This window comes from Capra hircus, chromosome 3, assembly GCF_001704415.2.
Source record: "Capra hircus breed San Clemente chromosome 3, ASM170441v1, whole genome shotgun sequence".
In the NCBI taxonomy this organism is placed as follows: Eukaryota; Metazoa; Chordata; class Mammalia; order Artiodactyla; family Bovidae; genus Capra; species Capra hircus.
The window spans coordinates 63,231,357-63,258,733 of NC_030810.1; the positions used below are offsets into that span (position 1 = coordinate 63,231,357).

Consider the following 27,377-nt stretch of genomic DNA (forward strand, 5'->3'; position numbering starts at 1 on the left):
ACTTAGAAGAAGAAATGAAGTGAAGTCGCTCAGTCGTGTCCGACTCCTTGTGACCCCATGGAGTGTAGCCTACAAGGCTCCTCTGTCCATGGAATTTTCCAGGCAAGAGTACTAGAGTGGGTTTCCATTTCCTTCTCCAGGGGATCTTCCCCACCCAGGGATCGAACCCAAGTCTCCTGCATTGCAGGCAGACGCTTTACCGTCTGAACCACCAGGGAAGCCTAATAGAGCTTGCTGCTGCTGCTAAGTCACTTCAGTCATGTCTGACTCTGTGTGACCCCATAGACAGCAGCCCACCAGGCTCCCCCATCCCTGGGATTCTCCAGGCAAGAACACTGGAGTGGGTTGCCATTTCCTTCTCTAATGCATGAAAGTGAAAAGTGAAAGGGAAGTCGCTCAGTTGTGTCTGACTCTTCGAGACCCCACGGACCGCAGCCTACCAGGCTCCTCCGTCCATGGGATCTTCCAGGCAAGAGTACTGGAGTGGGGTGCCATCGCCTTCTCCCTAATAGAGCTTACTGTTCCTCTAACATGAATGAACAAAGCTTTATTTATTTATTTGTCTTTCCCTCAGGGATAATCCATCACTTTTCTTTCTGGAGCTCCTCTTAGGACTTTCTGAGGCTCTTTGCTAAATCTCCAGTAATGATTTGCCACCTTCAGTCAGTTCAGTACAGTTCAGTCGCTCAGTCGTGTCCACTCTGCGACCCCATGAATCGCAGCACGCCAGGCCTCCCTGTCCATCACCAGCTCCCGGAGTTCACTCAGACTCACGTCCACTGATTTATTCATCCTGGCCTAGTACACATTGTATTGAAAACAAGAGATTTGACTTTATTTTTTCCTGTGACATATGATATATTATTTTCTGGTGGGAGAAAGAAGAAATAACATGATCAAAAACTAAACAGTTCCCAAACTATTTTGACTTTTACATATGTGTGTATATATAGAATGAACAAAAAATAGCATACTGCCATTCGAATTTGGATTGTTATCAAACTTCTTTGCATTCCTTCACACAACGGTAGGGAACTAACAGCTGTGAATAGACTTTGGAGAACAGGCAAGCCCCTGAAACATACAAGAAAATCAGAGAGTGTGTGTGTGTGCACGTGTGCATATGCATGGATAATCCGGGGACAGGGTTCACAACATTTATAAGATTCTCACAAGAGTTTATGAATAACAAAAGTTTAAAACAGCTGTTCCGGAGCATATTAGGCAGATAGTTGAAAGTAAGTCTAAGATATGAAAAAAACAACAAAATTTAGTAGCTAATAAATCAGAAGTTTTTCCTGTACTAAAAAGTATCAAAGAATTAAGAAAAATTGACAGGAAAAAGACATTAAGAAAATTGAAAGCATTAAGAAAAAAATAAGCATTAAAAAAAGCATTTTCTTAAAAGCATTAAGAAAAACTGAAAGAGTTGTGTGGAAAAATAATCTCTCAATGGAGTTTCCCACTGTGTATTTTTTTCACTGGAGAAGATTCAAGTCTGACAGAGGAAGAATACTTACTTGTTCCCCTTGGAGTCCTGGGAGTCCTGGATGCCCCTTGAGACCCTGCAACGGTAAAGGTGAAGACATGCTATGAAAAGTAAACCCATGTGAGTCTGATAACTAGCCACAGTGGTCATTCACCCCAACTTCCGGTTTTCTCATTAACACAAACGTAATTATTACTAATCTATTTCTTATCAAACATTATCCTTTTAATTAAAATTTAATTTTATTGAATAATAAATTCTTATTAATAATTCTTAATCAATTTTGAGTGCTATTTGAATGATTTGTTGTTGGCAACTAAAATGGTTACATAGTATTGAATAAAAAAACAGCATCGTTTATAAGAAAAAGACATTAGTAACAAAAAAGATTTTCCAAATAAGAACCAAAGTCAAATTTTAATCTCTATCATCAACATTCAAAGATATAAAAGAGATAACAACCTTTATGCTCTAGAAAGATATTCTATGAGCAAAAGGAAGGAAGGTAAAAAAAAAAAGACAGGAACAAAGAATCAGCATATTTATACAGCTCTAATTAACAGTCAGTAAATCAACCTGCTATTTACTCGATTTTGCTGTATATAAAAGAACAAAAGAAAGTTCCTTTTTAAAAGAATCTCTGAATGCTAAGCAAACTTCAAAAATCTGAAATAAATCAGTTTACAAATATCTGAAACTTCAAATTTAACGTACAGCAAACTGATATGTTTTTGGGGTTTCAGGATATAGACTAACAGAGGGAAGAGAGTCATTCAGGATTAATCACTGAGGATTTATGAACATGAACTCATGAATTAGAGAAGGAAATTATACTCTGGTTAGACAATGGGAAAATTAGAAGAAGTGCCTACTTGAAAAATAAGGAAATGATTTAAGCAGTTTCTGAGATGATAAACTTAAAGCATACATAAATGTTTAAGTAGAGAGACTCTTGGGAACCAGAGTGAAGATCAGAAAATGTGAGAAAGCAAGTTGGAGGCAAAATTTTTGTGTTATCTGTAAATGTAAGCATGTAAGTAACAAGGGAGTAACAGAAGGAAAAAACCAGAGTGCAGAGGAAATGGCCTGTCCTCCGGGAGCTCTGTTCTTTCCTGATTAGACTGTTAAAAATCAGAGAAGTGGCCACGACAAAGAATACGGAAAAAAGAGGAGGAGAAGAAAGAAACTTCACTGAACTAATAAAACTAATCAAAACACGGAAGTGGCTAATTCTATAGCAATCCTATGAAGCAGGTATCTTCCGCATTTATGCCATGCCAAGACGCTTCAGTTCAGTTCAGTTTAGCCATCCAGCCATCTCATCCTCGGTCGTCCCCTTCTCCTCCTGCCTCCAATCCCTCCCAGCATCTGAGTCTTTTCCAATGAGTCAACTCTTTGCATGAGGTGGCCAAAATACTGGGGTTTCAGCTTTAGCAACATTCCTTCCAAAGAAATCCCAGGGCTGATCTCCTTCAGAATGGACTGGTTGGATCTCCTTGAAGTCCAAGGGACTCTCAAGAGTCTTCTCCAGCACCATAGTTCAAAAGCATCAATTCTTCAGCACTCAGCCTTCTTCACAGTCCAACTCTCACATCCATACACGACCACAGGAAAAACCATAGCCTTGAGTAGATGGACCTTAGTCAGCAAAGAAATGTCTCTGCTTTTGAATATGCTATCTGGGTTGGTCATAACTTTTCTTCCAAGGAGTAAGTGTCTTTTAATTTCATGGCTGCAGTCACCATCTGCAGTGATTTTGGAGCCCAAGAAAATAAAGTCTGACACTGTTTCTACCGTTCCCCCATCTATTTCCCATGAAGTGATGGGACCAGATGCCATGATCTTTGTTTTCTGAATGTTGAGCTTTAGGCCAGCTTTTTTTTTTTTTAACATATTTGCATCTTTATTGATTATAGGATACATTGTTTCATTTGGTTTTCTTTTTTTTTAAATTTTATTTATTTTTTTATTTTTTAAATTTTAAAATCTTTAATTCTTACATGCGTTCCCAAACATGACCCCCCTCCCACCTCCCTCCCCATAACATCTCTCTGGGTCATCCCCATGGCCAGCTTTTTCACTCTCCACTTTCACTTTCATCAAGAGGCTTTTTAGTCCAACTCTTTGTGACCCCATGGACTGTAAACTGCCAGACTCCTCTGTCCATGGGATACTCCAGGCAAGAATACTGGAGTGGATTGCCATTTCCTTCTCCAATTTTACAGATGAGAAAATTCTCTGAGAAATTGAATGATATGACCAAAGTCATGTAGGTAGTAAGGTGGAATCATATTGGTTTGACAGATTCATCATGAGCTTAGTAACCTGCCCTTCTATTTACTTTATAAGCCTATATTTGTTTTAAACTCAAATGTAGGATAGTCTCATTCTCATCAAATGTTCAACTGTAGATAACCAAGACAAATCAACAAAGTTCAGTTCCATTCAGTCGCTCAGTCGTGTCCGACTCTTTGTGACCCCATGAATCGCAGCACATCAGGCCTCCCTGTCTATCACCAACTCCCGGAGTTCACTCAGACTCACATCCATCGAGTCAGTGATGCCATCCAGCCATCTCATCCTCTGTCGTCCCCTTCTCCTCCTGCCCCCAATCCCTCCCAGCATCAGAGTCTTTTCCAATGAGTCAACTCTTCGCATGAGGTGGCCAAAGTACTGGAGTTTCAGCTTTAGCATCAAATCAACAAAAGGAATTATTAAAGTTACACATTTACCAATGGCTTCTAATACACCCACAGTTTCACTCTGAGTTTATACTTTTTTAAGACAGCAAAATACCAGCCTAATTACAAAACAGGGGACACTGTTCTCAGCTGCCCAAATGTTAAAGATTCTACAGATAAAAAATATCTACAAACCCAGCCTTTTTACTTTTTTAATACTGGGAAATAAGAAATGTCCTCAGCACTAAAATAGTGGCTGCAACTCCCCCAGATGAGGCAGCAGCTCTAGAAGGATGTAGTTCCTAGGAGACTGTCAGGAAGATGACAAATGGGGAGCCGGGGTGAGAGGCATATAGATAGAGAAATTCTCTACCATGGGCCTAGCTCCTTTTCTTTAAACAAACAAACAAACAAACAAAAAACCTGTATTAAATATTTGCTTCCTTGTTTTTATTTCTGTGTACTGCTGAGTCTAACTATATGCTTCCCTTTCTTTGGCCACTATCTGTTTCTTCCTCCTCAGCCCTGGTGAAAGACTGGTGCTAATTTGTTAGCTTACTTTCCCTGAAGCAGATTATAACAGTGAACTAGACACATTGACCATAATATCCTCTAAACCTACAATTCCCTCCTAAGAGATTCTTCGTCATCAACAGCCTTTAATAAGAGGGCATCCCCAAACAGTCATGATCTTTTCTTCATGAGCTCACTCCTACTCCACCTCAGCCACAGGTGATGGCACAATCGAAGGGAAGCCAATATGAAGTCTGGCCAGTAGCCTATAAAGACGCTTGGAATAGAGACTTTCTCATAAACAGGGTCAAGCTGGGCCAATTAAAATCTTATTAAAAGTAAGTTCAACAGGAAGGAAGGAGGGAATAGAAGGAAGGAAAGACTCATTTAGGTACTTAGCTAAAGCTAGATAGACTGACAAAGGAAAGAGAAGAGAAAGAGAAGAAAGCCAAAGTACAACTTAGAAAAAATTATTGTGAAAAGAAACTATATTGAGAAAGAAAGTTGTCAGAGGGAAAACCAGGTAACACAAAAAGGCAGATGCAGAGAGAGGAGAGGAGCAGAAGTACTAACAGAAAAGTATAGCAAAAGAGAAACTAATGCTGCTAAGACACTCAGCGCTGCCTTGAATCAGTACCTGTCTCCATGAGACCAAGTCATATTACAATACATATGTCTAGATTCCATGGGTCTCTGGTTTCCCTTAATGCTGTAGAGAGGACTGAAATAATTCTCTCTTCCTTGAGATAGCCTATGTCTCCATTCTTTGCAATCAAAAGAGCCTAAGCAAAGCACAAAATGCTTTGGTTTGGTTTGGTTTGATTTGCTACTAATAATGAAAAGACCAAGCACATGGAACCCTAGACCCAGTTCTGCCACGAGCTAGTTACATCATGAGTTTCAAAGTCTTCATCTGTAAAATGACGGCACTGAATTCAACTACTGCTAGATTTCCTTTAACCTGCTAGGATTCTGCAATTACTAGAATCTGTTAAGAAATTCACTTTTTCCTTTTCACCCTGCATTGAATGAAAAACAAAGGCGTTTATAAGAGGCAATTCAGGCTTTGAGGCATAGGAAGAATTTAAGTAACACTGATATATGTATCAGAGGAAAACCAGATTCAGGTTCCCATGGGCATATGATCTGAAACAAAGATGGGGACTCTGGGATGAGTGGAAGGGAAAGAGACTGTATCAGGTAGGAGACTATTACGACCGTCTAGGTGAGACATGCTTATAAATTAGATTTGAGGGTGGAGTTAGAGATGGTATATGAGCCCCTTAAAGAGTTTAAACCTAAGTTCTTGAACTACTTTAATACAGTATGCTCAATGTCTAGAACATAGTAAGTGCTTGTCAATTAATTGATGGGAAGATCTGGATGAATAAATGAATTGATGTAAAGACGAAGAGGAATTTAAGTTATTTGGGGGAAAATAGATTCTAAGTATTATTTAATATGATATTTCAATTCTCTTAATATTGAAATGAAAGGTTCTAAGTGGGAGAAAATATCGTTTTTGCTATTTTTCAATGTAATATTATTCCACTGTAATATACTGGAGTTAGCACCATTATTGTATAAAAGTCTCCCTATTCCTCAATTTGTGACTATAGGCCTCATTTGTTTTCTAAATGCTAATCAGTAACATTTTTTTAAACAGTAAAGGAAATAATGTTCCTGGGAAAAAATACCTAAATTCAAGTTTTGACATACCTCCAATCTAAGACCCTGACAGTTTATTTTTTAAAATTTGTTTATATCGTAGTCTTTTGAAAATATTATTTGAGTCACTGTTCTTCCTATAACCACATAGGAAGAACAAAAAAGGTCCAGTAACTAACAACATATGATTTTTCTCTGATGAATATACTGAAACCGAAATGAAAGCATTTCTTAAGTACCAATAGAAAAATTTACAAATTGTTTTAAAACAGTTTAAAAACTCAATGTAAAGAGTTATAGGGTTGTCTTGATTTTTGTTGTGATGGAAAGTTGACTTGCTAAAAACTCCAATAAATGGGGCTTAGAATCTAATTTTAATATAGAGATTTTAATTTTAATACTTCTTTTAACACTAATTTGAATCCTAACAAATAGGTTATCAATATATGACCACACAGGACGAAAAAGAAAGATACAACTGAATCAAAATTAGAAATATGAAGGGATGGAAAGGAAACAAACTTCAAGTGTATACCTGAACTTCCCCAACTAACTAAATTTTGGACAAATAAATAAAATATTTATCCATAAGGAAAATAGTGGAACCATTTACATACAGAACCATCCTTGCTTTGCATGGTACTAGATATCTATAAAACTGAGCATATAGGCTGAAACCATGCAAGAAATATTAATAATGGGAAAAAGTCTGTGATCTTTTAAGATTTTTGTCAATGTTAAAAATCTGTCAGTTACACTTGTATACGGAAATGAAAAAAATGTTCAACTAAGATTAATTTAGTACAGTGTAATTTAAAACATTAGAAACAGTGAAAATTAAAGTTTCATTTCTTAGCAAAAATTTATGAAGAGTAGTTTGAATATGTGCTTTTCTTGTATAAAGAACCATACTGAGCAGACATATATCCTATGGTTTGGCAAACTGTCACATTTCTTTCTAAGTATAGGTCAGCTTCCAACATTTCATCCTTTGCACTTTCAGTGTCATGAAATAGGTCCAAGAGTTCTTCTTCTATGAAGATTTTTCTTTCTTTCTTTTTTTTTTTTTTGCTGTTGTAAGCTCCTCTGGGACATCTCTGTCCTATTCATCACAACCCTTTCCTCTTATGTCAAAAATTCACCTTTACTAAGTTCTCTCTGCATATCTAGTTAACTCAAGTGGCAACAGTGTTCCAGGATCAGCTATTTCTTCTATAATTCCATCTATATTCAATTCTAATTTCAATTTCTGTTATCACTATTTCTTTATTTCACTGTACTGTCGTCTTCTTTACCAGGCTTTTTTTTTTTATCCATCTGTGTAAAATGTCACATGAGTTCATCATAGAAAGAAGGAAGCAACAACACTCTGCTGTCTATGTAGTAACTAACAGATGTGCACAGTACAATCACCAACAGATCCTGATTGAAGTGATGTGACTGGTCACTAACCTTGATGCATATCTCCTATTTATGCAGAGACTTGTAAGCTGAAGAGCCAGTAGCAAAGTTTATACTTTATGCAGCTAATCAGAGTTAATATATTGTGCTAAGTGAAATTTGAACCATGTTGTTGGAGACTGGTGTTAATTAAACCATGGCAAGTGAAAGCTGTGTATACTGGAACCACACAAAGTGAAGAATGCTTGTATATATGTATTGAGAAAGAGTCTCAATGATATTATTTCCATGTTGTCAACTTTATATATGACTGGGTTTTTTTTTTTAAGTTTTTTTCCTCCACTAAATAGGAAGGACTTATATTCACTAAAATAAAGATTTTTCCTACATATGAGAAAGTACCCCCTATGGTATAAGACAACTTCTGCGTTATCAACTCTGTTTTCCTATCTTGAGCCTCCTTACCTAAACTTCAGGTTTTAGAAAAGTAGGAGCATTCCTCTCTAGAATCCACCAAAACACCAAAGAAATTCTGGTGACTCAATGATTTGCCTCTGGCATTCCTCTTCTTAAAACCCTTCAGTAGCTCTCTACCATATGATAAATGCTCTACCATGGTATCCAAGCTCCTTCATGATTTGACCCCCGAATGCACCTTATTTCCAGACACACCCTGACTAACGCTTTATAATCTCCAAACAAGGACCTGCTTCTTGCCTCCAAGCCTTGGTTCATGTCATCACCTGTGTGTAGACAGCATACATGTCTACTAACTACAGTATTATCACAATAACTTCTGTTCATCCTCAAGATGCATCTCAGATGTTGCCTCTGAGCAACGTCAAAGTGTTCTCTAAACACTTTCCCCACCTACAATCTTAAGAAGTTTAGGTAACCTTCAATCACTGCTACAAAAACTTTTTCACATCTCCATCACTGCACTTGTTATAGACTAATTCACTTTTGTGATTTACTTTAGTATCTACTTACTTTTTTAGACAGTAAACTACTTGAACACAGGAACTATATCTTGTTTACCTAATACTGGTTTCCTGAAAGAACTGTAGGATAAAATGATGTGATTAAAACAACTGCAGAATCCTAGTGACAAACTTTATCTCAAAACCACCCTTTTGTCTGAAGCGACTTCCTTGTATGTATCTTTTGCTTCTGTCTCGTCTCTGCAAGCTGAGGCAAAGGTGGGCTGTCCTTATGCATGATCGTGTGAACGGCAACATCGCTGAGATATTAGTAGCAGGTTAACTAGTTCCACTCACTCTACCTAAATGGGATGGAGGGTGTTTGGAGGACTGAGGGGAAAATAAGACAGGTAAGAAGGGTCACTGACTTGAGAAGCACTCTTTCAAGAAGAAGACAAACACAAGGACTAGGTGAAAGGGAACAGTCACTTAAACTTATAAACAGCATCGGCAAATGAATGAATAAAGAAGACATGGCACATACATACAATGGAACATTACTCGGCCATAAAAAGCATGAAATTGTGATATTTGCAGAGACGTGGGCAGACCCAGAGACTTTCACACAGGAAAATCAGAAAAACAAATATCGTACATTAACATACACATATGGAATCTAGAAAAATGGTGCAGATGAACGTATTTTCAAAGCAATAATAGAGAAACACTTGTAGAGAGCAAACATGTGAATACTAAGTGGAGAAAGGGAGGGGGAATTGGGAGATTGGGACTGACATATACACACTACTGTGTACAAAACAGAAAACGAATGAGAACCCACAGAATAGCACAGGAAACTCAGTGCTCTGCTGAGGGGATATATAAACACACACACATAGACACACACACACAGACACACACACACACATATATGGCTGATTCACTTTGCTGTAGAGCAGCAAACAATGCCACACTGTAAAGCAACTATGCTCCAATAAAAATAAACTTACAAGCAGCATTCATTCATTCACTAATAGCATGGCTGCTAAGTGGCATTCACTGGGCTGAAATACCACAGGGAATAAAACACAGTCCTTGCACTTAGGGACCCCTAAATCACACATATATTTCCTTTTATTTCCTAATGCACTGTTATCTGAAGGCCATTATTAAAATTTCATTTTCTACAATATAATAGCATTCCTCTACAGACTAGGTCCAAGTATCTAATAATTTGTCACACTCTACAGGACTCATGTCAGCAATGCCAAGAGGAATACAAAGGTTTATAGCCATGTTTGGCCAAAATAATCAGGGAAACCTATGGCAAAAATGAGAAATAGTGATAAACCAGCCATAGCTGATTGAAAAAGAAGCCTTAAGCAAGAAATCAGAACAAGATTTTTAAAAAATCAACAACCATGTATTAGGTTGGTACAAAAGTAATTGCAGTTTTGCACTGTTGAAGTTTGCAGTTTGATATGATTGGAATACATTCTTAAATGTGATTATGTTATATGTCATTTTAATGTGCATTTCTTGCTTTTTTTGCTAATGACTTATTACTTGCTTTTTTATACATTTATTTTAGACTAGGGAAATAATGTTAGACAAAAAGCAAATTCAAGTGATTTTCTTATTTGAATTCAAACTGGGTCCTAAAGCAGCAGAGACAGCTCACAACATCAGCAATGCATTTGACTCAGGAACTGCTAACTTGCAGTACAGTACAGTGGCTCAAGGAGTTTTGCAAAGGAGAGGACAGCCTTGAAGATGAGGAGTGTGGTGGTCAGCATCGTAAACTGACAATGACCAACTGAGAGGATCATCAAAACTGATCCTCTTACAGCTACATGAGACGTTGCCAAAGACCTCAATGCTGACCATTCTACCGACTTTTGGCATTTGAAGCAAATTGGAAAGGTGAAAAAGCTAGCTAAATGGGTGCCTCACGAGCTGACTGCAAGTCAAAAAAAAATCATCGTTTTGAAGTGTCATCTTTTCTTCTATGCAATAACAAACCATTTTTCTTGATCAGACTATGACATGCAATGAAAAGTGGCTCTTATATGACAACCAGTGACAACCAGCTCAGTGGCTGGACTGAGAAGAAGTTCAGAAGCACTTCCCAAAGCTAAACTTGCCCTCCAAAAAGGTCCTCGTTACTGGTGGTCTGCTGCTGGTCTGATCCACTACAGCTTTCTGAATCCCAGTGAAGCCATGTTATCTGAGAAGTAGGGTAAGCAAATTGATGAGATGCACCAAAAGTTGCAACACCTGCAGCCAGCATTGGTCAAGAGAAAGGGCCCAATTCTCCTCCAGAAAATATCCCACTGCATGTCGCACAGCCAGCGCTTCAAAGTTGAATAAATCAGGCTATAAAGTTTTGCCTCATCCACCATATTCACCCGACTTCTTGCCAACTGACTACCACTTCTTCAAGAATCTCAACTACTTTTTGCAGGAAAAAGGCTTCCATAGAAAGCAGGAAGCAGCAAATGCTTTCCAAGAATTTGTCAAATCTCGAAGGACAGATTTTTACACTGCAGGAATAAACAAACTTATTTCTCTTTGGCAAAAATGTGTTGATTGTAATGGTTCTTATTTTGATTAATAAAGATGTGTTTGAGCCTAGTTATAATGATATAAAATTCACGATCTGAAACTGCAATTACCTTTTCACCAACCTAATACTACTTGAGGTAAGGCAATAATGTTCCTGAAGTTTTGAGAATAAGCAAAAAATTATATAGAAAAATGATACCAGGTAACTGGGGAGATTGAGACAAATCATAAGAAGAAGACTGTGCAAACCTCTCTAATCTGCCTATCTCCTCTCCTTCGAACATACTTCCCTCATGCCCACAATAGACTCCTGCCCACCTCTGTCCCAAACTCCTCACAATACTGACCTACAATGCCGCAGTGGTAAAGAATCCGCCTGCAATGTAGGAGATTCAGGTTCAATCCCTGGGTCAGGAAGATCCCCTGGAGAAGAAAATGGCAACCCACTCCAGTATTCTTGCCTGGAGAATGCTATAGACAGAGGAGCCTGACAGGTTGCAGTCCATGGGATCACAAATAGTCAGACGTGACTTAGTGACTAAACATCAACAACAACCTCCATTCATTAATACTCAGTTTTTACTTCAGCCCCCTTCAAGTCTAGCTGTAGTCCTTCTCAACTAGTTCTCATGGAGAAAAAGAGTAGGACAAACTAACTCTTAGAACGCTGCTATATGACTGACAACAGTTGTTTTTTGAAGACAGAATATTTTTTCTTTAAACTTTCTGGAAACTGAAATACTTAGAGCCAAATGAATTTATCACAAATGTTAGAATGTCAGTCACAAGAGGGAAATAAATTTGGGCAAAGGAACATTTCTGAAGTGCCACAAATTACACCACTTGGTAGGCAAGGGCTTGCCTGCGGGGGAGTTCAGTATGTGTCGCCTTGTTCTCAGCTTCCCCTACCATTAGTGGGAAGACACAGCGCAGAGGAGATGCCCAAAGTGGTGACAGCAGAGCCCCTAGGCAGCAGTTTTTATATTAGACTCTCAGTGCTAAGCTACACAAAGTGAAAATGTGACTGTAGATCTGTACAGGAATACTGGGCAGATGAGATGATCTATAAGCTATGGAACATAAGAATTCTCCTTACTTCTCTCTCCAGGCATGGATTTTCTTTTTATTGTTGTTCTCATCAAAATTCAGTATTGTTGTATCTCCTTAGTACTGTCCTTGCTTTGAATAATTGTGAAAAGCTGTATAGGTTTTGAGTGATTGATAAATCATAATGCAGTCCACTTGATGTTTTCAGCTCTTTCAGCCTTTCCAACTTGGAAAGGGAGAGATGCAATGGAAAGATCTTTTGTAACTTAACTAATTCCTAAGAATGCACATTGATTTATAATTATTACTACAAACATAGTAGTCGAATTTTTGGACATGCAGAAAAATACTGCCATACATTATTCCTAACAATCTGTTTTAAAATGTGTGCCTCATATTTCACAATTGTTCTGAGTTACACCTTCATGTTAAGATGTGTTTAACTGCTCCCATCTGACTTCTCCTCCTGATTCTAGAAAAATGACTTCAATTGAAATCACTGGTAATGTTCTTACAATTTTAAATAGCAGACTTCCACTATTAATGTGGCAACTGATCAGCTATATTAAAATCCAATTTAAAAATTCATCTGGAGTCTAAGCTCAGATTTATGACTCTTGTCTTCCATCCAACCCACCATGCACTCTCGATGTAACTTATCTGCTTTTTGGCACAAGCCTAGACATTTAGCGGGAAGTGAAAACATACTTCAGTTCCTAGGAAAATAAGAGTTATATTAAGGTGGCTAAATTGAGGCAATATAACCAGTCAACCTGGGGAAACACACTGCTTGTTAAACATGGTGTAACACTGGTTTATAAACGGTCAAGGGGTGAGAGATAAAAGCAGAAAAGGCAGAAACCAACCCAAAAAATCTACAGTAGAGTGAAGAAAAATTGCTGCTGATTTACTTGCTTTGTTATTTCCGTCTCAATATTATTTCTAGTCTTCAGAACATCTTACGCTAATCTTCTATCTCAAATTTTCATGAGCTGTGTATATTTCCACACACAATTTTCTTGCAGGTACTTCAAAGATTACCTGAAGGATTGAAATATTTTCAGATACTTCTAGAGAAAAGGAATAGTTAACTCATTATTATTTGTTACCAAAAAATATATTTGTTCCCTTGGCTTTCAGGAAAAACAAAATTTTACTTTGCTTGAGACAAAAGTAGTGAAACACACATATAACAAATATTGGTATAATGAATAATATTAATGGGGAAATAGTATTTGAAGTTATTAAGAGAACAGTCATGACTTGGATTTGAGTCCTGTCAATTAGTAGTCATATGGCCTTGAATAAATGACTTAACCATTTATAACTCAATTAACTTATTTATGAATACTGAACATAGTATCTGTCTCAATGTGTGTTGTTTTTAGGATAAAGAGAAGATTCAGCAGATAAGTCTACACTGCACATAATAAAGGAGCTATTAATATTTACAATAATAATTATAATTCAAAAATAGTTTGATAAAATATGTATTAAACTTCATACTAATCAAAACCCAAGTACTTTATTCTTCTTTCTTAATAAGCATAGACTGTTAAAAGCACAATGAATTCAGTATTAGTAAGTTTTATCTCTCAATCCTGCTATCATTCTGAGTCACCCTGAACAATTAATTTTCTTAACCTCTCTGCTGCTGCTGCTGCTAAGTTGCTTCAGTCGTGTCTGGCTCTGTGTGACCCCATAGACAGCAGTCCACCAGGCTCCGCTGTCCCTGGGATTCTCCAGGCGAGAACACTGGAGTGGGTTGCCATTTCCTTCTCCTCTCTAGGCTTAGGTTAAATTTACACAGAATGAATAACTTAAGTTCCTGTCTTGACCTTAAGAATTATTGTGGCATTTTAGCAGTAGAACTGAAAGGATGAAGGAATAGGAATTCTGGGTTATAACAAATATGAACTGTTATTCTAGGTTCTCCTAGCATGGATCCTATTTGCAGGAAGTAATTCTGAGAATGACTTAGGTCGTTAAAAAAATGAACTCAAATTAGTAAATCCCATAAAGCAGCTCATAACCTACCTAAATGTTCTACCCGATATTCAGTCTGGTCCTTTCCTACTTCATACAAACCACAGTAGAACAGTCTACCAAGCTCACTGTGAATGTATTTCTATCACACATTCATATTAAAGTAAGGTATGCACATAGAAAGTGTGATGGAAACTTGTTCCAAGCCTGCTATGTGGAGAATTAGTTTAGGTTTAGATTGAGTACTTATGTCCCTTTCCTGGCATACTTGTTTTTTTAAAAGTCTGTATACAGTTTCCATTATTAGACATACTCTGAAGAGCGGGGATGCATTCTCAGAAAAACTACAAATCATCTCAAGTATTTCAACACTGTTTAGAACTACTGTCAAAACATAGTGAACTATGGATGCTTCATTTATCACAAAGTAATTTGGTTTCTAAATATTTTCAACTAAACCTTCTCTAGAGAAAATTTAGTAACTGATAACATAGCAAGATACTAAACTTCTACAGTGTCTATTTCTATTAATTAACATTACAAGCTAGATTTTTAAAGTTTGAACAAACTGTATAAGAGAAAAGAAGTCTGTGAAAGATATGTAATCCATGATCCAATTTAACTTCACACTATCTCACTTTACTAGACTTATACAGACCAAAAGTTACATATTCTTAATATTTTAAAATACTGATGAGCCCAAACTCATAATATGTGCATAAGTCTTTGGAAGATAGTATCTTCTGCTTTAAGTAAAACTTCAGAGTTAAAAGTGACAATCTGCTCTAATAGTTAAAATCAGTCTTTTAAAAATTTCTCTATATAGCATTTCTTTATACACTCCTCTACATAGTAACTACTTACCCTTTATCAATAGTTTTTCACTTTCTGGAATGCTAATTTCATGAACCACAGGCATTATTAACCTTGGAAAATAACAATTAGTTTACTTTGTCTCATATACAATGTCATTGTCAGGATGCAATAACTGTACATTTAACAGTAAGTAAAATTAGTATGGTAATTTCCATAAGATTTTCTTTGATGTTATGCATCAGTACAGTTTCCTCAGGGGTCTACTTAGCAGTCAAGGCATACTAAGTAGCGTTAATCAAACAGACTCACAACTGTATAACAAGATCAACTTTAGTAGAAATGATCAGTCTGCAGTTTCATGGAAGCAAAACCAATAACCTCAAACTACTTGTCAGATTCCAAGAACTATCTAGGATGAAGACTAGTCCTAAAGCCATAAGAATAATGGTGTGGTATGAGCATGGAAGGAAAGATACTCTAAGAGATCAAAATGCTTTTAATCAATTTACAATTAGGAGGGTTTAGGAGGGAAGCAAACGGGGTCAGGATGCCTTCCAAATCCAGAAAAACGGCTTATGGTTAAGATATATTAACAGCTTGCTGTTTTTCTGACACTGTATTATCCCATTTCATGTTCCCAACAACTCCCTATGAAGTAGGTAGTATTATCTTCACATTTTACAGATAAGGCAACTAAGGCCTAGAAAGGTTAAGTAACCTGCCCAAGGTTGATGAAACCTAGAAAATGGAAGAGGGGATCTAAACAAATTAACCAGACCTAGAATACCATCTTCAATCCAAATCTCCCGAGAGGAAAAGGATATGATACACTAAGACACCAACACAGTTTATTATTAAATACATTTAGAGATCTACATGATGATAGGTATCTAAATACATAAATACATACTAAATGTATTTAGAAATCTACAGATTATACCAATCTAATGGGAGAAAGCAAAGAGGAAATAAAGAGCCTCTTGATGAGGGTGAAGGAGAAGAGTTAAAAAGCCAGTTTAAAACTCAGTATTAAAAAACTAAGATCATGGCATTCAGATCCATCACTTCATGGCAAAAAGAGGGGGAAAAGGTGGAAGCAGCAACAGATTTCCTCTTCTTGGGCTCTAAAATCACTGCAGATGGTGACTGCAGCCATGAAATTAGAAGATAATTGCTTCTTGGCAGGAAAGTTATGACAAACCTAGATAGTGTGTTAAAAAGCAAAGACATCACTTTACCGTATAGACAAGGCTATGGTCTTTCCAGTAGTCATGCATGGGAGAATTGGACTATAAAAAAAAAGCTGAGCACTGAAGAATTGATGCTTTTGAACTGGTGCTGGAGAAGACTCGAGAGTCCCTTGGAAAGCAAGGAGATCAAACTGACCAATCTTAAAGGAAATCAACCCTGAACGCTCTTTGGAAGGACGGATGCTGAAGCTCTAATACTTTGGCCACCTGCTGCAAACAGCTGACTCATTGGAAACACCCTGATGCTGGGAAAGACTGAAGGTAGAAGAAGTGGACACCAGAGGATGAGACAGTTGGATGGCATCAGCGACTCAATGGACATGAACTCGAGCAAACTCGGGGATGCTGAGGGACAGGGAAACCTGACGTGCTGTAGTTCATGGGGGTCACAAAAAGTTGGACACAACTTGGCGACTGAACAACAGACATTTACATCAACTCAAATACTGTTCTCCAATATTCTGGGGCCTTTACTACCTTAGACAGAAATTTTGTATCTTCTTTATCCCCTGCAGAAAATCAAGAACTCAGTGTTTGGGAAAAAGACAAGCTGACTATATAGAGGAGAATTTATACTTGTGTTAATTTATGAAACTGCATACCATATTTTATAAAAATAATTATAGCAGCAGTGTTGCTATTTCGTTTTACTTCAGAAAAAGCCTACTCATATGCACATGACTACTATTTTTTACTACCTATCCCCAGCTTTCGCTTCTACTCTACTTAAGCTTCAGGCTTCACGTTTGTATATACATCATGGCAGAGGTTATTAGTTCCTAATAAAATGAGAAACTCTTTAATAAAAAAGTCAAATATCTTACCTATATCCAAGGGTACCTCACTTTGAACATATAAAAGTCACAAAGTGACTTTAATGTTTCAGAAGTAGATTACTTCCCTAATATAATTGTAAAAACAGAGAAAAGCTTCAATATTCTATCAGTGACTTTCTTCTGCATATGAATTTTGTCCCTTTTGTTATCGGAAGGGTTTTCTTATATTTTCTTAAGACTGTCATTGGTGGGCACCACTTTCCTGGATTAAGACAGCATCCTAATTCCTATTGCTGAGAAAAGGAATTTCAAACATTGACTTTGGGCTTAACTTCAGAATGAGATCTTAGGAGTTGGAGAACTCCCAGATCCACATGGAACCCACACATGTCAAAATAAAACTACATCTTACCTTAACACCTTGCATACCAGGGGGCCCCATTAATCCAGAAAGTCCTGGATCACCCTAAGAACAAAACACAAATGGAGGTTTAATATTATGAAAAAACTGAAAAGTATGATTCCCACGCTGTAGGAGTTCATCTTGGCTGTCAAGATCTTATTTACTGATCCCCTCAGTCTGGCTCAAGTTCCACCTGCTTTCTGAGAACTTCCTTGAGGTTCCCAACCCTTATTGCTTTCAGTGCTGATTACCTGGAAAATATTTCACCCTGTCCGTGGCCCTGCTGCTTTTTCTCTGATGTTCTTTTCTCTAGAAACACCCTTACTTCCCAAATTTCCACCTTTTCCAAGGCTCGCCATGTTTTAAAAATGTAAAGAAATCTGTTTAAAAATCCTACCAGCACTTTATAACACAGCTGCAGAGGGCTCAGGTCTGCCTTTTTTAGGTGGCGACTCACAGGTTGGTGGGACTCCCACGTGGAACAGCAATGAAGAGCTGGGGGATGGGGAGCAGGCCTAGGCTCTTTCCCTGGCCCAGGACTAGGACTCTGAGGCAGGGAAAGGGGCACTTCCCCTTCCAGGGCTGCCCTGGGGCCTCCCAGTGTAGTAACCAGAGTACCTGCAGCGAAAATTGTGGGGACGACTGTGCTGGTCCACAGACTCAGCTTAACAAATTAGGGCCTTCTGTCCCCATCCCTTCCCCCAGATTTGATGAGGGCTTGCAGAGCAGGGTAGGAGGAGGAATTACACCAGTGAGGGGCAAGGAGTGTCTGTGGTGGGTAGAGGCAACAATGACACAGAAGATGATGTGTGAACGACAAGGACAAAACATATCAAAAAGGAATGGGGGTAAAATCTTAGACCAGTTTACTTAAGGTACGCTTTTTCTTTACCGCTGTTCCTTTCCCTCTTTCTGCTGTAACAAATTTATTGTGCGTGGAAGAAAAGCATGTTGTTTGAAAGGAAAGGAATACTTAGTTAATAATCCTAAATAAATTCCATAATGACTATTCATGTACTATTCGTAGTACATAAATGTTTCACTGCATTAACTACTTTAATGTCATCAAGTTAAATAAACAGAAAAGAATGTTTCTGATTATTAACTATCAAGTGTTTTTCCATTTGTTCTAATATTTTATGTTCTTGTTCAGTGTTTTATTAACATGGCGTCCATTCATTATGGTGTGATGGGTTTATACATATATTTTTTATACTTATTACTCTGATAGAAGGAAAAGAGAGCTACGTTAGGAAACAGAAGACTGGAGGCTCATCCCCTACTAGCTCTAGTCAAGGGTAGATCAGTTGATTTCCCTTCAAAATTCCTCCATCTGAAAGCTGAGAATAAGAATAATATCACATTTGTCTTATGGGAAAAGAAAAGTTGCCACTATTTAAACTAATTTGTTTGCCACTAAGGTCCCACAAGGAATTAAATATGTATGTGTGTTCTATGAGAGGTGTTACTTACTGGATATTACATGCTGAAGGACTAGACTCTGCATTGCTTATATTGTTTCATCATTGACTATTTATTATAAAAATAGCTAAATGTTTAAAGATAAAATTCAATTGGGTCCCAATCCCCCTATACTCACACCAATTTAATGTTAATATTTTATTTGAATTTATATTGTATATGTATAAATATCCTGCTTCCTCAGTATAACTGAACCTAATTTTATATAAATATGATTTCTAAGAAAATTTTTAAAATTTTACCATTTTAGAAATATCTTTTATTTTGAAAGTTGGATTTCACTTAAAGCTTAATGAAAACATGTTATGAAGTCTTAAATCTTATGACATTTTTCCTATATAGTACAGTTTGTACATGAGTAACTCAAAAATTAAAAAAAAGAAGACTGACATACTCCTTAGTCTCAACTCACAGGCTGAATCATCCTATATTTTGTACAGAAACTGTACATACACTGAACCACCCTATATTTTATACAGAGAAGCCACAAGTGAATATTAAAAATAAGCATTTGATAAAATCTGAATGCTTAATTTGGGGAGATTATTTAAAGCACTCACCAAAAGAGAGTGGATGTCTAGTTTCTTAATTTTAAGAAATCAAATATCTCATATTTACACATTTTTAGACATGGCATCCATATTTCTCAGATTAAAGAATTTTCTTCCTCATAATTAAGGGAAGAATGAAGATACTGTTTTTAATAATAAACTTCCAGGACTTCCCTAGTGGTCCAGTGGCTAAGACTCTGTGCTCCCAATGCAGGAGGCCCAGGTTCGATCCCTGGTCGGGGAACTAGATCCCGCATGCTGCAACAAAAGATCCCGTGTGCTCCAAATAAGACTCGGTGCAGCCAAATAAATAAATAAAATATTATTAAAAAAAATAATAATAAACTTCCATTCCTTTTCTAACTTATTTAGTCAGTGAACTCAGTTCCATTACAGCAATGAAATTCTTACAACTCTAGATTAAACTTGATAATTTGTTAGTATAATGTCCATTAATGTGAGGTAATTTTTCTTAAATTTACAAGAGTTTCTGTAAACCAATTAAAAGATCAGATTACAACCCAAGAACCACAAAAATTATTCAAGGATTTTAAAACTTTGTGAATGTATACCACATAAACAAAACATTCTATAACTGTATCACATTCATCAAGTGCATGACTAAATAAAGCTTCCCAGATATATTCCTAAATACTCAACTTGTATTCATTCTCACAGGAAAACAGTATCTTCCTCCTAGAAAAGATTTTTGTTGCTATCGTTACTTTGAAATATTAGTTTCTTTTTACCTAAAGGAATATGTGTGTGTGTTTAAGAGCATTAAAAAATGAAAAGCATACTGTATTGAAGGTTAGAAAATTAAGATATATCATTAATTCTTCCACTCGCTAACTACTTAAATTCTATAAATCCTCTTTCTCAACTGAAAAAAAAAAATAATGACGACAGCCTCCATCACTGTTACTGTGAGACTTAAACAAGATAAAGTACATATAACCATTCTGAAGAAGGTATAAAATGGCATTAAAATTTATAATGCCATCCATACTAATAGCCACATTCTTGAGGTTAGGACCAAAAACTTCTTGTTTTAATTTTTTGCCCCATCTGTTCCTAGTTGGCAGGAAGCACAAGAGCATGCCAGAATGGACATTCAGTAAGATTAATTATATGATTTTAACTGATATGTTAGGCTGATGACATCATTTACTTGATTCTTTAAATATTTCTTCATTGAAATCCAATAGTTATTACACACTTTGAAATCAAGTAAAATCTATATTTTTTAAAAAGTAAAAGTTATTTTTAAATGCTTAAGATATATCAACAAGATTTTATTTCATGGACAAGTAATTACCTTTTCTCCAGAAAGAGCTTGATCTGGGGAAAAACCTGGATCTCCTTTAGGGCCCTAAATAAAATAGTTATAAAACACTTGATGAAACATAAATTACATATATCATACTTCCTCAGTTGTATGTAATGTCATGCACTATATATAGTTTGTATGGTATTGAATACAATTACATATTTTAAATTAAGATGAGTATAGATTACTTATCTTTTTAATGTATATTTCATTTAACCTTAATTTTAAATGTTGAGAAAATTCCTAGAAATTTCCCAGATATAGCTAATTTTTCTAATCATTGAAACATTTCTTTATGAGAACTACATATTGTGACATCAGTTCAGTTCAGTCACTCAGTCATATCTGACTCTTTGTGACCACATGGACCGCAGCATGCCAGCCCTCCCTGTCCATCACTAACTCCCGGAGCTTGCTCAAACTCATGTCCATCGAGTCAGTGATGCCATCCAACCGTCTCATCCTCTGTCATCCCATTCTCTTGCCGTCAATCTTTCCCAGCATCAGGGTCTTTTCAAATGAGTCAGCTTTTTGCATCAGGTTTCAGCATTAGTCCTTCCAATGAATATTCAGGACTGATCTCCTTTAGGATGGACTGGTTGGATCTCCTTGCAGTCCAAGGGACTCTCAAGAGTCTTCTCCAACTCCACAGTTCAAAAGCATCAACTCTTCAGTGCTCAGCTTTCTTTATGGCCTTTGTGACATATTGAGTTATAATTTTTAGCATGGGGAAATGTTATTTTTAGTGGGAAAAAAACTGCTTATACTAATTTTCCAAATTTCAAGACATCATTCCAAGTTTAAATATTTTCCAAAATTTTGCAATATACCGTGCATTGTGTGCATACTCAGTTGTGTCCTATTCTTTGCAACCCCATGGACTGTGGCCTGCCACACTCCTCTGTCCATAGAATTTTAGAGGCAAGAATACTGGAGCGGGTTGCCATTTTTCCCTCCAGGGGATCTTCCCTGTGGCTCCTGCATTGGCAGGTGGATTTTTTACCACTGAACCACCTGAGAAGCCCAAAGTACATGCATTACTTTTACAATAAAAAATAAACCAAAAAAAAAAAAAAAACCCTCTAACTGGCAAAGTTCTTTTTATTGTTATAAAACAGATATTTTTCATACTCTGGAAATCTTTTATATTTCAAGAGAAATATAACTTTGTATTCCAATCGAAATATAACTTCATATTCCAATCTAAAATTTGGGGTACAATAGTAAAATCAACTTTTTTTTATTATTCATCATTGTTTAGTTGCTCAGTCCTATTTGACTATTACATACTAGGAAAAATATTTCCTTTTCTATTTCACTCTTCATAAAATACAGAATTGAGATTATTATTCAAATTTTGACTTCACTACCATTCTCAGCTAACAATAGATAATTTTCCATTCCTAAATTTTATTTCCACCCCATGGGAAACAGGGAAACTGTTATGTCTTCCTTCACATATTCAGGGATAATTTTTTTTCTTTCACTCCACGGATATTTACTGAACAACTTCCTGAACACTTAGGAATGAACAAAACAGGTAAATTATCTGTCCTCTTTAGGTTGACATTACACTGTGAGAGAGAAAAAAAAGAATAAACAAATATCTATAAAAGAAATGTTTAAAATACAGTTTCTTGTATAGATAAGCGTCAGAGAGAAAGCAGGAGCTGGAGAAGGGAACTGTGACCAGCAGGGGCTTTGAGGGCTCCCTTCTTGTGTACAGTGGGCAGAACCATCCCCAAGAAGGGTATCTGACCAGAGAATTGAAAGACGTAAGGGAGGGAGTTGTAAATATATCTGGAGGAAGATCATGAAGAGCATCCCCAGCAGAGGAAAAGAGTACGTGCAAATGGCCTGAGATTGACCTGAAAAACAGCAGGCTACCCAATGTAACAGGAGCAAAGGGGAGAGAGGGAGGTGTGTACTTCAGAGAGACAAATGGGGCTGGAACACAAAAGGAATGATTAGGCCTTATTTGTGGCTTGGCTTTTACTCAGATCTATCTTCTGATATACCATTGGCTATAGTGTTGAAGAGACATTATGGGAGTTGCAAATTCAAAACACATATTGAACGCAGAGCTGACAGAATTTTTTTTCCCAGGATGGGAAGTGAAAGAGACAGATGGCATCTAGTCCATATACAATGGGAAAATGATTAATGGAAAAGATCAGGGAGAAGAGTAGGACTGGATATCAGCTGTAACTCTCTCTTGGAAATGTTAAAAGCAAGGTGTCTCTTGGATTTCCAAGTGGAGATGCTGTGTGTACTGTTGGATGCTGAGTCTGGAAATCAAAAGTCACCAGAATATAAACTGTATATGAAACCATAGTGAAAGAGGAGAGTGAAAAAGCTAGCTTAAAACTCAACATTCAAAAAGTGAAGATCACAGCATCCAGTCCCATCACTTCACAGCAAATAGATGGGGAAAAAATGGGAACAGTGACAAACTATTTTCTTGGGCTCCAAAATCACGGTAGAGGGTGACTGCAGCCATGAAATTAAAGGACACTTTCTCCTTGGAAGAAAAGCTATGACAAACCTAGACAGCATATTCAAAAGCAGAGACATCATGTTGCTGACAAAGGTCTGTTTAGCCAAAGCTATGGTATATTCAGTAGTCATGTATGGATGTGAGAGTTGATCATTAAGAAGGCTGAGCACTGAAGAACTGATGCTTTCAAACTGCAGTGCTAGAGAAGACTACTGAGAGTTCCTTACAGCAAAGAGATCAATCCAGTCAATCTTAAAGTAGATCAACCCTAAATATTCACTAGAAGGACTGATGCCAAAGCTGAAGTTCCAATACTTGGGCCATCTGATGTGAAGAGCTGACTCACTGGAAAAGACCCTGATGCTGGGAAAGATTTAAGGTAGGAGAGGGGGGTGACAGAGGATGAGATGGTTGGATGGCATCATCTACTCAGTTGGACATGAATTTAAGCACACTCCAGGAGATACTGAAGGATAGGGAAGCCTGGTGTGCTGCAGTCCGTGGGGTCGCAAAGAGTCAGCCATGACTGAAAGACTGAACGACAATTGAGACTAGGTGTAAATACAGAGAATAGCAGAGGAAGGAGGATGGTTCACTAAATATGTTTCAATATTTAAAAACTGTAGGAGGAAAGACAGAAAGGGAGAATGAAGTGACACAGCAGGTCAGTCGGAAAGGTAAACAAAGTGACTGTGGGGCCTCCAAGTGTAGAGAAGACATTTTCAGAATGAAGGCATGGCCAACTGTGTCCACAGCTCCTGAAAAACAAGTCTGGGCGAGATGCTATTGAGAAAGACAGAAGTGGTTGGTGACCTTGCCAGGTACCATATCAGTGGAGTGGTCAAGAATATGTGAAAGTCATGGGTGGTAAGACAGGAGCTTTGACTAATAAGACAAGTAGAGAAAAAAGGGGAGTACACGTTATTTTGTGAGAAAGATGTGAGTTCGAAGGGAAGCCTTAGGCTTTCAAAATTTTTTTAACATGGAAACTAGTATATCAAGCTATTTTGTTGATGGGAATGATCTAGGAAAGAGGAAAGTTGAGCATAAGTTGGGAGAAATAAGTACTTCTCTTGAGTATGCCTCACAGATCCAGGGTCCAAGCAGAGACATTTCAGTAGGGACAATTAATCCGGTTCAAACAACAATTCTAAAGGTAGAATATATGGATACAAATGCTAGGTCACTAGCCTTGGTAATGGGAAAAAACGTAAGAGCTAATTCTCATCTGACTGCTTCTAATTTCTTATTGAAATAAAATGTGAGGCCTACAGCTCAAAGTTAGAGGTGGGGAGTGGATATGGGAGGAATGCTTTCAAATAGCACTCAAACTAACAAAAGGAAGACAAAAAGTCCTTCATGTTCTCCAATAAGTTCTTTCATTTTACGGATTAGAAACAAGTCTTCATTGGCAGAAGTGTCAAAAAAGCATAAAATATTTTAATTTAAGCATCAAAAAAAAAAATGTTTAAGGAAAAAGTTGTTTTCCTGTCTGACCTATTCCCTTTCATAGCTAATTACTACTTCTACCACTAACAAAATTTTAGATCACTGGTTACAAAATTATAGGACCTCACAAATGGCTTTAGGGTTATCTTAGTATTTAAGAACTGAACTCTTCATTTAAAAAAAAAGAAGCTTAGAACTCATGAAATTTTAGAGCTTATCTAGCCAATCCCTTTATAGATAAAGCGATAAGATATAAAAATATTAACTGAATTAAGACTGTCTACAAAAGTATCAATAAATTGGGTCAATTTTCTTTCTCATTATCACAATATCTGTTAAAGTAAAATTGTATTGATTTTTTTTACACATTTTAATTTTCTATTATAAAGCCTAACTAATTGATTTGAGGCAATATTTACAAAAAATTTAAAAAGAACTTAAATGACAGTCCTTGAGAAATTTGAATAAAACTTTCTATGGCCAATGTTCCTACTTTTAATTCTCACACTAAAAACTCTTATTTTTAGGTCCAATCTGAATTTTCTGAAAGTGAAAGTCACTCAGTTGTATCTGATTCTTTGTGACCCCATGGACTATACAGTCCAAGGAATTCTCCAGGCCAGAATACTGGAGTGGGTAGCCTTTCCCTTTTCCAGGGCATCTTCCTAACCCAGGGATCAAACCCAGGTCTCCCTCATTGCAGGCAGATTCTTTACCAGCTGAGCCACCAGGAAAGCCCAAGAATACTGGAGTTGGTGTTCTGTTCCTTCTCTAGCAGATCTTCTCAACCCAGGAATCAAACCAGGGTCTCCTGCATTTCAGGTAGATTCTTTACCAACTGGGCTATCAGGTAAGCCCTGAGTTTTCTATTATATACCAACTTCCTTAATATAATTATCTTTCAACTTTCTTGACATCATCTTCTAATCTGACATTTCATCTTCCACTTAAAAAAACACTGAAAAGTGGAAGAAAGTAATCAATTAAGAAATAAAACCAGATGTAAAGACAAACTGTTTTCTTATTTGTAAGCTTTATACATCTTGGCAACATATTTAAAGAGATATGTCAAAGCTCTTTTACTGACACACAAAGACACTTGAGGGTACTGATAAAGTCATAATCTAGAACCAGAAATTTAAGTCAGCATGAAGAAAATGTTTTTAACCTGGCCAGTTGTGCACTGATCCTAGTATAAAATGCATAAGAAAGAAATTATTGAACATGCCAATTTTGTCTGAAATGTCAAGGAAGAAGGACATACTTTTCTGCATTTAAGGGAAACACTCCAAAATTTCTTATTTCCTTTCATTTTGTATTTATTCTACAATTCCTGAAACACTTCTAGCCACACTTGGTTGGCTTTTCACAAACTCCTGGGAACTGAAAATAATGTTTATAAAGTAAATAATCAAACTAAGATAGTAGGCCCATAAAGATGTTAGAATAGTGTTTACTAGTATTAAAAATAACAGTAGTAAATACAATCATTTAAAAATGTTTACAATTTTTGTAACACAAGATAAACACAAACATTGTAAAAATGTTTACAATTCTGGCCATCTTGAAAAGCAGAGAACAATTGAGTGAATTACTGATGAAGCAGAAATACTGAAAATAATTTGGAATGTAAAATTTCAGAGTATGAATAAGCTAAATTGGGAGAGTATCACAAAGAAAACATTAAATGACATGATCCTGAGGTAGCACCACTTGAATATTCTTGGCTTTAATGTTAGCAATAACTACACAAGCTCTATAATCTCAATTTTAAGCCTTATGCTCTGTAACAACACCTTATCTTTATAGCTCACTCTAAGCCCTTATAACTTTAGCAATTATTTGACCACTGGAACAACTACATTTTCACTCTCATCCCCTATGCGGCCTCACTTTCCATCTCTAAAAAGCCTAAATTCCAGTGTCTTATATTCTAATCAATTCCTTGCATACATAAGTAACACCACTGCCTGTTTCTTTCTCTGTCATAGTTTACCTGGAAAATCTTAAATATAAACTCCACTTACTCTGACCCTACCCAGAGTGGGAAAATGTAAGAGAAAATAATCATGATGACATATCTCACATTAAATTCATGACTTAAACTGATTTTGTCTTGTTTTGTCTTTTGATGTGTTCAGTTCATCAGGCACTCTGTCTATCAGATCTAGTCCCTTAAATCTATTTCTCACTTCCACTGTATGACCATTTAGGTCATATCTGAATGGTCTAGTGGTTTTCCCCACTTTCTTCAATTTAAGTCTGAATTTGGCAATAAGGAGTTCATGATCTGAGCCACAGTCAGCTCCTGGTCTTGTTTTTGTTGACTGTATAGAGCTTCTCCATCTTTGGCTGCAAAGAATATAATCAATCTGATTTTGGTGTTGACCATCTGGTGATGTCCACGTGTAGATCTGATAGGCAGAGTGCCTGATGAACTATGGATGGAGGATCGTGACATTGTACAAGACACAGGGACCAAGACCATCCCCATGGAAAAGAAATGCAAAAAAGCAAAATGGCTGTCTGGGGAGGCCTTACAAATAGCTGTAA

The 27,377-nt window shown here is 36.9% G+C and overlaps 1 protein-coding gene across 1 annotated transcript in view; it reads right to left on the bottom strand.

The window, feature by feature from the left end:
- COL24A1 (collagen type XXIV alpha 1 chain) overlaps positions 1 to 27,377 on the bottom strand; it is a 396,719-nt gene that overhangs the window by 303,682 nt on the left and 65,660 nt on the right. The window contains exons 7-9 of the mRNA XM_018045691.1: positions 20,867 to 20,920; positions 17,525 to 17,578; positions 1,521 to 1,565 (exon numbers count right to left, since the gene is read on the bottom strand). Coding sequence (XP_017901180.1) covers positions 1,521 to 1,565; positions 17,525 to 17,578; positions 20,867 to 20,920 — 153 coding nt within the window. The remainder of the gene's footprint in view (positions 1 to 1,520; positions 1,566 to 17,524; positions 17,579 to 20,866; positions 20,921 to 27,377) is intronic.